This window comes from Drosophila ficusphila, unplaced genomic scaffold (assembly GCF_018152265.1).
Source record: "Drosophila ficusphila isolate 14025-0441.05 unplaced genomic scaffold, ASM1815226v1 contig_414, whole genome shotgun sequence".
NCBI classification, from domain to species: domain Eukaryota; kingdom Metazoa; phylum Arthropoda; class Insecta; order Diptera; family Drosophilidae; genus Drosophila; species Drosophila ficusphila.
Window position 1 is genome coordinate 15528888 of NW_025064328.1, and position 12247 is coordinate 15541134.

General features: G+C 44.9%; 2 protein-coding genes across 13 annotated transcripts; one reads left to right on the plus strand and one right to left on the minus strand.

Moving 5' to 3' along the window:
* Positions 1-3065, plus strand: LOC108101885 (solute carrier family 35 member F5). The gene is made up of 7 exons (XM_017206428.1): positions 1-235; positions 732-1061; positions 1124-1264; positions 1319-1372; positions 1435-2032; positions 2092-2503; positions 2562-3065. The coding sequence occupies exons 2-7, from the start codon at positions 972-974 to the stop codon at positions 2608-2610; spliced, it is 1344 nt and encodes a 447-aa protein (XP_017061917.1). The 5' UTR covers positions 1-235; positions 732-971; the 3' UTR covers positions 2611-3065.
* Positions 3066-3233: 168 nt separating this feature from the next.
* Positions 3234-10642, minus strand: LOC108101886. 12 transcript variants are annotated; one of them, XM_017206440.1, is made up of 3 exons: positions 10589-10642; positions 10508-10535; positions 3234-3861 (listed from the first exon to the last, which is right to left on the minus strand). In XM_017206440.1, exons 1-3 carry the CDS (start codon positions 10625-10627, stop codon positions 3446-3448), a joined length of 483 nt encoding a protein of 160 aa, XP_017061929.1. In that variant the 5' UTR covers positions 10628-10642; the 3' UTR covers positions 3234-3445. The 12 variants fall into 12 exon arrangements, with proteins under 12 accessions (XP_017061929.1, XP_017061925.1, XP_017061928.1 ...); XM_017206436.2 differs by lacking the exons at positions 10508-10535; positions 10589-10642 and adding exons at positions 10140-10230; positions 10296-10451; XM_017206439.1 differs by lacking the exons at positions 10508-10535; positions 10589-10642 and adding exons at positions 9702-9765; positions 9818-9931.
* Positions 10643-12247: the final 1605 nt, after the last annotated feature.

Genomic DNA, 12247 nt, shown 5'->3' on the forward strand with positions numbered 1-12247 from the left:
CACTACTATGTTTAGTCTCCAGCTGTGCGAATAAAAATTGAAATATTTTAAATCTAAATCAGTATTATAACGCACACTCGCCCCCAAACCAATCGGGAAAATTCAAACGAAGAGCTGCTACGCTTATGATCATTTACAAACAAGGAAAATAATTTTTCCAGCGAGCAGGAAAACATATCGGCAGCCGCAAATCGGACAAAAAAAGGAGTTCCCCATTGAAAAGTAAATACAAAAGGTAAAAAGTGCATAAATTAGTCAAAAGTAATTACAAAAATGCTTTCTACACCGCAATTAAGTGGTGACTAGCAGACTTGTTGCTTTTTCTAGACTCCATATCGCTGCAGGCACTTATTGATTTTGTTTTTGAGCTGTTATCAACAATCTGCCGCCCTCTCCGCCCCTCCTTAAACGTATTTCTATTTACTTACCAAACAATTGGTTTTTCAAGCATCTTATCAGTCAGTGCCCACGAATCTTGCTAATTTGTTGATCGTTCAATCTCATCAGTCAGCGCTTATCCGTAATTGAATGGAGATATCTGGAGAACCAGATGCTAATTGACCGATTGCTTTGTTAATGGAGTTGTTAATCCCTAAAAAGTTTTCTAATCGAATGTGTGAAATGGTAATTTGCGTCTCGACCAACGCCGCACCCACTTATTCAAACAAAATCAATAAATGCAGCCACTGACCACCCAGCAACCCACCCACTTTTGCCTCTGTCCATTTCAGTTGCAATGATATCGTAAATTGAAGAGCTTATCTGCCTGGGAACCAGATTAAAATACGCTATACCCTTTATCACTCTCGAAAAACCAGAAGCCGAAAACGTCGCAAAAATGAAACTGAAACGCTGGCGGCACAAGCGTAAATAGACATTTGCCTATAGTTAACCGGAGGAGACAGACATCCCATAAAATCCGGATAATACCTATAACTCGCTTGAGAAATATTCGAAAAAGGAGTAAAATCATGCTAGGGCGCACACAAAAACTGCTGTTGGGCATATCAATATTAATATTAGTCGATGTGATTTGGGTTTCCTCCAGCGAGCTGACAAAGGTAAGAAATATCTGTTATAAACAGAAAGAACATGTTTTTAATTTGTTTCGCTTCCCTTTTAGTTTCTATACAATGAGGCCAACTTTGACAAGCCGTTCTTCTGCACTTACTTCAAAACCTCCATGTTCAGCATTTACTTGCTGGTTATTGGCATCTTGGCGCCCTGGAAAGAGTCCTGCGAGCGCCAAAATGGAAACTACGCTGTAATAATATATATTCACAACAAAAATGCTTACTAAACAGTTTGATTTCCTCAGATGATGGAGCAAAATGCAGATGATGAGAACTACTATTCCAATCAGGCTGGTTTGGTAGGCGGAACTATTTTTATATCATCAATAAGATTAAAAATGTTTTTTCTTTCCTTTACCAGGGGGACCCCACATATATTCCCATCCGATCGGCACACTTGGGAGCACCGGCCAATGGAAACTCGAACTCGAAGTCCGGCACCGAAAGCGATGACTCCAGTGTGCGGAGTGTGCGATTCAGCAAAATGGCCGAGGTCAGAGAGATGTCCGCCCACGAAGCCACCGATGCATTGATGGCGAGGCTCTCGTATGCCGCCAGCTTGAGGATTCGGAGGCAGAAGACCCACCACAAGACGGCCAAGACTGCGTTGCTGTTCTGCCTCCTCTGGTTCGTGGCCAATTACTTCTTCCAGTTGGCCCTCGAAATGGACGAGACCGCCATGATAACATTGGTCAGCTCGTCGTCGTCGTTCTTCATTATCTGCCTAGCGGCAGTGTTTCCCTCGGCAACGGGTGACAAACTGACCATCACCAAGGTGATTGCCGTGTCAATGAACATTGGAGGCGTGGTGGCCATCACCATGAACGATCTGCACGACACGAAGATGACGAGAGGCGTCCTTCTGGCCCTGTTTAGCGCGTTCTTCTACGCCGCCTATTTGGTTTTCGTAAAGCGAAAAAGCGATACAGAGGAAAAGGTCGATATACCTTTGTTTTTCGGTGAGACAACTTATTCAGCCTGCTTATGTTGTTATGGCCAATCTATTGACTTTGTCTAGGTTTCGTGGGCCTGTGGAATCTGCTGCTATTGTGGCCAATATTCTTCATTCTGCACTTCACTAAGATCGAAACCTTTGAGCTGCCCAGCCAGGGTCAGTTTTCCCTGCTGTTTCTAAACGGATTAATTGGCACTGTGCTGGCTGAAGCTCTTTGGCTTTGGGGATGTTTTCTGACCTCTTCGCTGATTGGGACGCTGGCCATGTCGCTGCAGATTCCGCTGGCCATCATGTTCGATGTTCTGCTAAAGGACAAGCCCTACTCGCCGCTGTTCTACATGGGATCAATACCCATTTTCGTGGCCCTACTCCTCGTTTCGCTGCTGATGCGAAACGATGACTCCGATCCGCTGATGAAGCTGTTCAGAATTGTATATAGGAAAGTCTGCCGGTGCCATAAGCCAAGCATTGTGAGGTGAGTCATATGTCCTGCCGGAATGAACTGCTTTTGAACAGGATAATTTCTCATCTAGGGTCAACGATGACGAACAACAGGAGTCGCTGATCAGCAACAGCGATTGAATTGGAGGCTTTTTTGTGAAAATCGCTCTTCTACACACTTTGAATGTTGCTCATTGCAATGCAATCTAAAATTGGCTGTTTACGAGTTCGTTTCGAATCGTTCTTAAACCCTTAGGGACAGGCCCTGCACAACTATTCCCTCCCTGTCCTGATTTGTGTTTCTCATTTGTGCATTTTCCGTTGGATATTATTGTGTTGCGATCTAACGTACAACTATTTATTATAATCATATTCTCTGTAAATAGCTTTAGCTTCCCCGAATACCGTTTATCTATGTGATAGTCTACAACGTTTTGCTGAAGTCCACCTATTATTTATTGTATTTCCTCGGTATTCACACTGCGCTTAGCTGTATAATTGTTGACTTCTCAATACAAGATGATTATAAGAAGACATATACACATATTGATAACTAATAACAATAAATACAACTTGTCTACCGTAAGCTTAAAAAATGACTTTTGAATAGTTTTGTACATATAAATAAGTTATAGTTGATCATTCGGAAGCTCCTAGTTATTTCAGCATAATCTGATGAATCAGCAGAAGCTTAATGCTTTTAGTTGTGGAAACTCGATTCAACAAAATGGAATTCACTTTATCTAAGTAAAGACAAACGTAACTCTTGTTGAATCACTTTCTTTAATTTTCATCCTAGACTCTATAAATATTTATTTACATAAGGGGACTCTTAATCTCTACCGCTTAACTAGGTATGTACTCAATAAGATCACACAAGTTCATTTCCGTACTGAAAGCGCACACAAAGTGGCATCTGTGTGGCCCAGAGTGGCACGGCGAATGCTTCAGTTCCGTCTCCTCGTCCTTCGGCGGATCATACCACCGAGGTCGTTGGAGGAGGAGTAGGTGGCCCGGAACTGGAGCTGGGCGGGATTTGTGCGGCCCGGGAGGTGGACGGCTGCACTGACTCCATCGCGATGACTGTGGATCCTCCAGCGGTTGCATGCGGATCCGTTTCCGAGTACGGAGGAGCCGGCAGAGCCGCAATCCCAATGGGACCGCCCTCGGCGAGAGGCGATTGTGGAACAGGTGTGCCCGCAGCAGCTGCCGTGGGCGTGGTCAGGTTGCACATGCGCATCACCTCGTCGTAGCTGGGCAGATCCTTCTCGTCCTTCTCCAGCTGGTCGCGGATGCGATTGGCCTCCACGCTGCCAGGCTCAATGAAGAAAATGTCGCCGTAGCGGTTCGATGAAGGCTCCTCCGGCACGCTGAACACATTGCCCTGGCGATCTGGAAGAACAAGAAGATAAGCTAGTTAGTTCACGCAAAGAAATCAAGTCAGTCGCCACTTTTAAACTACGTTTGTTAAAACAAGCTTACTAATTAAATGAATCAGTCAAAGCAAAAGTATAGAAGGTCATTTTGAGGACAACCATTATAATTGGCGATTAGATTATTTGACTCATTACGAACTTCCTCTTGGAAATTAAAAAATATGAACCTCATATTTCATCGAAAAACAAATATTTTTTCAGAGCACTTAGAAAACAATTCAATAATTAACAAGTTGACCAAAAAATTTCTTCTAGGCTTTTCACATCAATAATGAGGGTATACACCAATTACATGTTTAATAACTTAAGTTCAGTAAGCTTGCCCTGTTATTATATTTTAAATAATGCACATAAAAGTGTTTCTATCGCACAGTTTTCACTAAAGGGTGTTGAATGTCACGGTGTTTAACCACTTTGATAATAAATTTAGGTGATATTTCCTTTCAAGGCGCCTCAATATCCACTCCGTATCAGTACCACTTTGTATCTGGCGACGAATTCGATTCCTCGAGTCGTGCATGCGCTTCGCCAGCTATCGTATTCGAAACAAATAGACAAGCAGATAGATAAATCAATTATTGGGGCCATTGTTCCGGCTGAAGGTCTGTCAACTCGACTTGGCTTCCAGCTGCGAGGAATAATTACGTATATCAGCTGGCCGACGGCGTATATGGCGAACACAAAGCCCAGCGCCACGCACAGATTACCAGTCAGCCCCATTCTGCGACTCCGATTCCCGAAGACTGTGGCCAAAACAGTCGCCCCAGCCCGATCGATTAGATAGCCCCTGCCCACATTTGGCACACGTTACCAATTCCGATGTCGTATCGCTGACGAGTCCTCTGCCGAGTTCTCCGCTGACGTCGACACCGCGGCTGGCAGATCTTGGCCAGCGTTTGGCTCTCCACGCGGATGTAGTAGCAGGCGAGGGGGATCAGGCAGAAGAAGAGGAGCACCAGAGCCAGGTAGACGGCTACGTGGACGCCAAGGTCTGTGCCCCAGTCCATGGAGGGCTCCGATCCGTGCATTTCAAAGCTTTGAACAACGCGGGGCAGTGGCGAAGCGAAACTACAGCCACAATTGCGTTTTCCGGGCCCAAGTATTGGCCATAGTTTGCCGCTTGGCACGCAATTGATTACCCGCCCGAGATTAGATTGTCCGCCATGTTTGCTTGACAATCCCCATAAAACGGAGCTCCATACTCGAATGGCACACAATATATATGGCTTGGCGAACTTGGCAAACAAACAAAGGGGCGGTGCAACTTACACAGCTCGAAGCCGGAGTTTCGACGTCGGGAGCAGCAGCACTTTAGGATCCAGATAACAGCGAACTTGGGAAGGAAAAGAACGTTACCGAAACTGAGGTGGGGATCGCAGGTATGTCAAGATCACCTGAAGGGCCGCGTAGGCCACGAATCCGATCAGCAGAAGAACTAGGAACGTAACCAGGGGACTCGCATCCATTTTGCATCGAGCTCTCCAGCAGACTGACCCCCCGAAAACTGATTTGCAATATCTGCAAGGCGGCCGAAAGAGCCTTATCACGAGGGTCCGCAAAACAAGCACTCCAGACTTTATGGATTTATAGGAGGCACTTGATCATCAAACCCGCCCACACACACTTGGCCACAGCATATCAGTTCCCAACACGTACACTCATTCATCAATATATCAATTGATTAAGGGCTTATCAATTCGTCAATACATACCAATCCCGACTAATCGACGCTGACGTTGACGCCGACGTCGCTGCCTCACGGGATCCTGAAATCCCCTAGTATTGGTTCCACAGCACTTGTTTAGAATCATCCAGAGGAAAAACTTTCGGGGGAATATCAGAGGAGATCACTAAGAGATCAGTAAGGGGGCAACCTAGAGTCCCTCGCCTAAGGACTTTGCATTTCCGAGATTAGAAATCTTGGCTAAGGACTATATTGCGAAATCCAGATAAAAGCCATTTAATATTATGGTTAGCACATCTTTTGTAATGTGAATTATCAATGATTCTGACAGAAATTCTATTTTTAAAAGTACTAATTCGTCACTGTTATTGTTAGCGAATCTGGTTGATAAGTAAAGATTAAGCGAGGAACAGGCGCCAAAGGATCTTGGAAGATACCTGAAGGGCGAAATAGACCATGGGCATGATCAGGAAGAAGATGAAAAACAACCCCACATAGAGGAGGAAGAAATCCATGGTGGCAAATCCCCGCCAGCAAAGCACACAATCGAATCACTTGAGGGGCAAGCAAGAACTGAGAACTCTCTAGAGCGAGCTTCTGGCTAATCTTATCTGGGCCAAGGAAACCGTCTGATTGGCCAAGTGTCTCTATAAAAAAGTCCCGATAGCCGCCAAAAATAGGTCCAATTGCTTTGTTTTGGACGCGATAAACCTACCATGTCTTCGCCTTCGGCTCCTGGGGTCCCTGGCCTCGAAGCAGACCCAGATGCAGAACCGCAGGCAGCAGAAGGTGACCGCACAGGATATGAAGGCCAAGAAGAAGAAGACCAGGTACGGCGGGACGCTCGACATTTTGGGGTCGGACAGAGCGGGATATCCACGTGGATACGGGAGCGCCGACGGAGATATTCGCTCCATGAAAAGGCCTTAGGCCAACTGTCACATCACGACGAGTGGCAGGCTTTTGGCCAAGACTTATCGGCGACTGGTGGAAGTGGCAGGGGGAGGGGGGAGCGGCGAACAGGTGTGTCAAGGGCCATGTGATAACCGCCCGGCGAACAAAGTCCGATAAGATACGCCGCTCTCTATTTGTGCCTCTTTCCAGCGTTCTATTGCCCGTGTGCCAGCACTAAATGTATCTGTATCTGACAGATATGCGCATAATTACGCTCTGGATAATGTCACCCAACACGTGACTGGCAAAGCTCCAGAAACTTAATAACAATCAAATAACAACTATTATTTGGGAAATCAAATAGACTACCTACACAAAATAAACTAAACTAAATGATAAACGCTGTTTTTCTCAGTGCAATGACTAGTTTGATTTTCGAATATCATATTTTATAACTGATAAGATAAGATTAGATTTTAGACACTTACATTAAGACAATTGTTTACTTTAAAATCTATTATACATTTTTTGAGATTCTAAACAAAAATGGTTTTGTTTGTTTTTTGAATTTCATGCAAAAAAATCTGGAAAAGTTAGATTTTTTTAAATTTGCAAAGAACTCTTGAGAAGTATTAAAAGTTGTATTTTATTATATATGAGAAGTATATATAAGAGAAGATCCCCCTATCTGCATTTACTTCAATATATAAGGGTTCTGCAATATTTATTGCTTCTAAAATTACGTATACGCATTAAAATTACGTATACGCAGTGATCAATGTATTTTCATGAAATCAGTTTCTTAATTGATTTAGTTCAATTGGGTTACACAGTTTTGTTCTTCTTGATGCTTTTGTAAATCACACAGCAAATGCAAACCAAGCGTGAAATCGCGAACACAACTAGATTCTTTATAAATTTATAGCAATTAACTAGCAGCTCAGACAATAGAACATATTTCTGAAGCACGGAAGACCTTTTCACCACGAGCTCGGTAGCCACAAATCACCGCAGGCCACCCGAGCTGCTCACCTGATCTCCAACTGAGGCGACTACTCAATCCGGGCGACGAGGAGCAGGAGGAAACGAATCTGCTCAAGGGCGGGCTGACGGGCGATCTCCTCCGGCGCTTCTGGGCCACACATCTCTGGAATTAGCGCCTTGTGTCACTCCCGCTGGATGTCAACTTTTTGGCCCACAACTCACACTGATGGAAAAGTACAGAATCAACAGGAAGAAGAGCAGCAGGACGCCGAACTCACACCAACGGAACTGATCGCCCATCTTGCGGAGTGGGGATATCTACATTGCCGACCTGCGATCGCGCATCTGAATAAATTAATGTTACCGCTGAGCAAACCTGACTGCTGAGGCAACCTGACCGACCGAACCGAACCCATCGATAAGCGAAGACCAAAGATAACCTTATCGGGAAACGCGCGTGACTCATTCCTGCTCACCTGTGTTCAAGCTTACGCCCGATGGATCGATTCTATAGCTCTGCAAAACGCGTCCTGGCTGCCGATTCGCAGGCTCTTCGCCCGGACCAGGACCTCGACCTGGACCCCGATTACTGGAGGTGATTCCGCTGGGAGTCTTATGCCTGGCGCAAAGACAGCAGGCCTAAAAGGTCAAAGGTGGATCTCTGAGGTCATCCAGAGTTTCAGTGCAAAATCACATCACAACTTACTCGAACCAGAATGGACACTATGCAGATTATTAGGAACCAACCAATCATCATGAACGCGTAATAGGGCATTATCGAGTCGATCAGTTAACACCGGAAGTCTGTGACAAGTCTGCAGACAAGACAAATTTTCCACCGTTCGCCGTGCACAAGAAACCTTGCTGAAATGGCGAAGGCAGCGCCACTCATTTCCAACAGCCTAATCACCAAACAAAACCAAATCGAACACAACCCTTATCAATCGGCGGACAATTTGCGATTAAAACCGGGGACATAGACGCACATTTAACGCAATCGGGGAATAAATCGAGTGTAAAGACTTACGCACCTGGGTATACGCCCCCCGCAGAATAGCTCTCGGTATCGTAGTCCCCGGAATTTACGTTTTTCCTGCTCTTGTAGCACAGCTGTCGGAGCAGAGATAGTGATTAATATCGGTTAACACCCTTCCTTATCAGGAATATAACACAGGAATATAACTCTTGGCTAAAGAAAGTATCGTTCTTCTGGTACTAATCGAAACCTTCTCTTAGGTTAAATGTTTTAAGGTAGAACTAGATCGCTAGATATCATTATTTTTTATCGGACAATATGCATTACGCACCTGGAGGCACCTGGATATCGACTTGGTGGTCCCCACATTTTACCAGATTCCTGATATTGTAACACAACTATCGGATCAGATAAGCAATATATTAAAAGATTAAAAGCCAGCTGAAATCGGGAATATACCCAATTATAAGTTAACACAAAATATTTAAAGGTTCTATGAACTTGAAGTAGCATTTCACAAAGCAATATTAACGTTGTTATATAAACACATCGTTTCTTTTGACCTTGAAAGAACTTGCTTGCGCCATTAAGAATATATTCCCGATTTAGAAGTGTTAACTCACAACAAACACCAGAAAAAATAGAAGAGATATGTAGAATATGTCGATCGAATCCATTTCTCGAGAGCGGAAAGTCAAGTAGAGTCTGCGATGGATTAGCTTTGACTGTCGCTAATTTGCGGAGAACGACGCAGAATGGCACTTAAGTTGTAGGTTCATATCTTGGAAAAGTTGCCTTATTTTTATGCCGCTATTAACCCCCCAACGAACAACAGGCATTATCTTATCGGCGGAGCTTTTGTAGCTTTCTTCTGCAACTGATATACGAATGGGATCTTACCCTCCATTGCAAGACGCAACATCATCTCGTGGCGCAAAAGGCGGGCGTACACTCTCATGTTCCACTCATCGATCTTCAACTTGACAAACAGATAACACTCCTTGGGGGGAATTACGACATGATATATCAGTTCAGTAGAGTGGATGGGACCTACCCGAGCAACTAGCGATACGACGATCAGCACGATAAAGCCGAAGAACCAGATTTCCACATACATTGGACCCTAACTGCCGGGCTTTTAGTTTACGAATGCCTTACTGGCGATTTTGATCAAACGATTCTAGTTATTCACATTCTAATTTGGGTGTTTTGACTTATAGGAGCGGAGTTACTTGATGAGGCTCCCAGATAAACTCACCAGTTTCCCGCCTGTATTGCAGACAGCAGACGCACTTCCACTTGTGGTTGGGACAGATGTAGGCCTTGAGAAACTCGAATTAGCCAGGATCAGAGGAAAAGCCATCAAAAACTCACCCTCAACATAATGAGGAATATCAGAATGAAGGAGATGAAGTAGTAGACCTCTACGAGATCCATTCTGAACCGATTCTGGGAAAAGTGGAATAACAAATGAGCACCGGCGCACGGGAGTACGAAAATAAACCCCGGGAAACTGCTTTATCTTTCGATAAACAGAGATAAAGTCGGCGTTGCATCAACTCGACAGCTTGGGTAATTCGGCCGATAAGCAAATCAGAGCTAATTATAGCGAAGGCAATAAACCAGGCATGTGCGGCTAGTTACGGCTATCTACTTATCCCTAAGTCTATTTGCGTGTTTTACTGATCCGGCTCACCATTACGAGTGTTGATGTTCCTCTGCGATCTCGCCCCGTAATCACTCGCCTGGCCAGCTCTTTTGGCCTTCTGATAGGCATTCGCAATGAACTGTTCGGGGAGGAAGGAAATTCGGTGAGCTCACTTTCGACCCGCTTTCACCGACAGCTACTCACGACTACTATGAGGATGAAGACCAGCAGCACCACCGAAAAGGAGCCGAACTCTGCACCCATGGCTCTGGCAATCCACCCGGGACAAGTGCTTTACGACAACTGACTGGCTATCGGCTCCCGTCGATTTCGGAGCCCCTTCGATTGCCCATTATCCGTATCTTATCACCGTATTACCGTATTTTCGTAACGCGATCACAACACAACACACTCACCTCTGCGGGAACGACTGGAAAAGGCGATCTGTAAGGCAAACAGTGTTACAAGACTTATTTAAGGTCCTGGCTGGAACGCACCTTAAGGAAAATGAGGACCGCCAGGATCATGCAGAGCATTGTAATATAAAAAGCTACAGCCACAGTCATCTTTGTGTTTCTTCTCCCAAATACGAAGAGGGCGAAAAGCCAACTGAAGGCGATTTTTCCAGATCGCGAATTTGTCGAGTAATCAATGCGAAAATGGCGATTGTTAACTTTAATCGTCTACGTTGGCTAACGATTACCCTTATCGGTCAAAATTGATTGGAGTAGCTATAGAAACCGAAAATTAAAATACCCTTAAAATGATTATCAATTACATTGCTACAATATTTAATTAGGTGGAGCATCCAATTCTTGTAGCTTTTACTTTGAAATAGCAACTATTCAAGAAAAGCCGCAGACCATAAAAAAATTTTTATAGTGCAAGCCTAGCTATTTCACAAGTTTTTAGTCCAAATTAATACAGCCCAAGAAAGGCAAGTTTATAAGTCCCTTTTCGAGGAATCGGAAGGCAGATTAGGGTGAATGCCCAATTTCGCAGTAAGTCCCCCAATCGAACGGAAATTCTTTCTCTGCGAGCAGCGAATTTATCCGCTTCACAATACGACCTTGGAAACGAGTATAAAGTTAATCAAAGTTATTATTTACCTACCGGCTGGAAGGCAGATAACAAGAGTGGTGAAATAGGCTTGTTGTTCAGAACTCTCCCACCTGCGTTCCGAATTGGAGCTCTCCCACCTTAATTGAAATGCCGAGCCCTCCCAGCCGAAAACATAGTCATGATCGCCGTGTACCCTTGCATTGTACTCGAATGGTCAGCGCACAACAACTTCAGTTTTCAAGTTCACAGCGGCAACGAGACCCGAAAAGAAACACCAAACAAAAACCCAGTTGGGTTGCGACTGACCCATTTAATAAATCCGAGGCAATTAAAGCCAACCGCTCGGTTAATTATAGGGCGGTCGGGCCCGAAAACAAACAGACTTTGCTGAATTGTGATAATTAATAGTTGGCCTGGGAGTGTCCGCGGAGGGTAGATCTTTGCCTCGGACCAACTGCACCCAACACAATGAAAATTGTAACAAAATTGCGAATTTACTTTGTGTGCTGGCTGGCGCTGTCTTGTTTTTCTCGCGTCTCCACTCCGAATCACTTTTATTGTTACAAATCGCCATCGGACCGAGCGAGTTTACGCAAAAAAAAACAACGCTTCGATGCCTTGAACTGAAATTAATGAGCCCGCTAGCCCCGAATCACCCTGATTCGGATTCGAAGGGTCCGCTCCCAGCCTCCCAAGTTCCCAAGTCCAAGTGCGCGTCCGATTCCGAGTCAGAGTCCGAGTCAGCATTTCTTTTGTGGCATTAATGCAGCCAGCCGTGCCCAATCGGTCGGTCCGTGTCCGAGGAGCTCATCCGTCCATTGGGTACATCGGGTCCACCATCCACCATCCACCAAACAACCATCCGACATTCAAGATCCAACATCAGGTGCCTGCTCCATGGGCACGCTTCATGCTTCAAGTGCGCAACAATTGGACAAAAGCGGATTTGGCTCGCTGTTGGGTTTTTTATCTTGCCCATTTCCATTTTCTTTGTTGCCACTTGATGGCTGAGGTTGGCGTGGATTGGTAATTTGTTAGCGGAGGCATTGCAATTGATTTCAATTGAATTACGCTCATGCAAGCACTCGGCCACT

Coding starts and splice junctions, on each gene's coding strand:
- LOC108101886 (XM_017206430.1), bottom strand. CDS start 8,242: ATGCCCTATTACGCGTTCATGATGATTGGTTGGTTCCTAATAATCTGC. Junction 8,107..8,173: donor TAGTGTCCATTCTGGTTCGA/GTAAGTTGTGAT, acceptor TTGACCTTTTAG/GCCTGCTGTCTTTGCGCCAG. Junction 3,862..7,943: donor GGGCGTAAGCTTGAACACAG/GTGAGCAGGAAT, acceptor TTGTTCTTCCAG/ATCGCCAGGGCAATGTGTTC.
- LOC108101885 (XM_017206428.1), top strand. CDS start 972: ATGCTAGGGCGCACACAAAAACTGCTGTTGGGCATATCAATATTAATA. Junction 2,033..2,091: donor CGATATACCTTTGTTTTTCG/GTGAGACAACTT, acceptor GACTTTGTCTAG/GTTTCGTGGGCCTGTGGAAT. Junction 2,504..2,561: donor CATAAGCCAAGCATTGTGAG/GTGAGTCATATG, acceptor TTTCTCATCTAG/GGTCAACGATGACGAACAAC.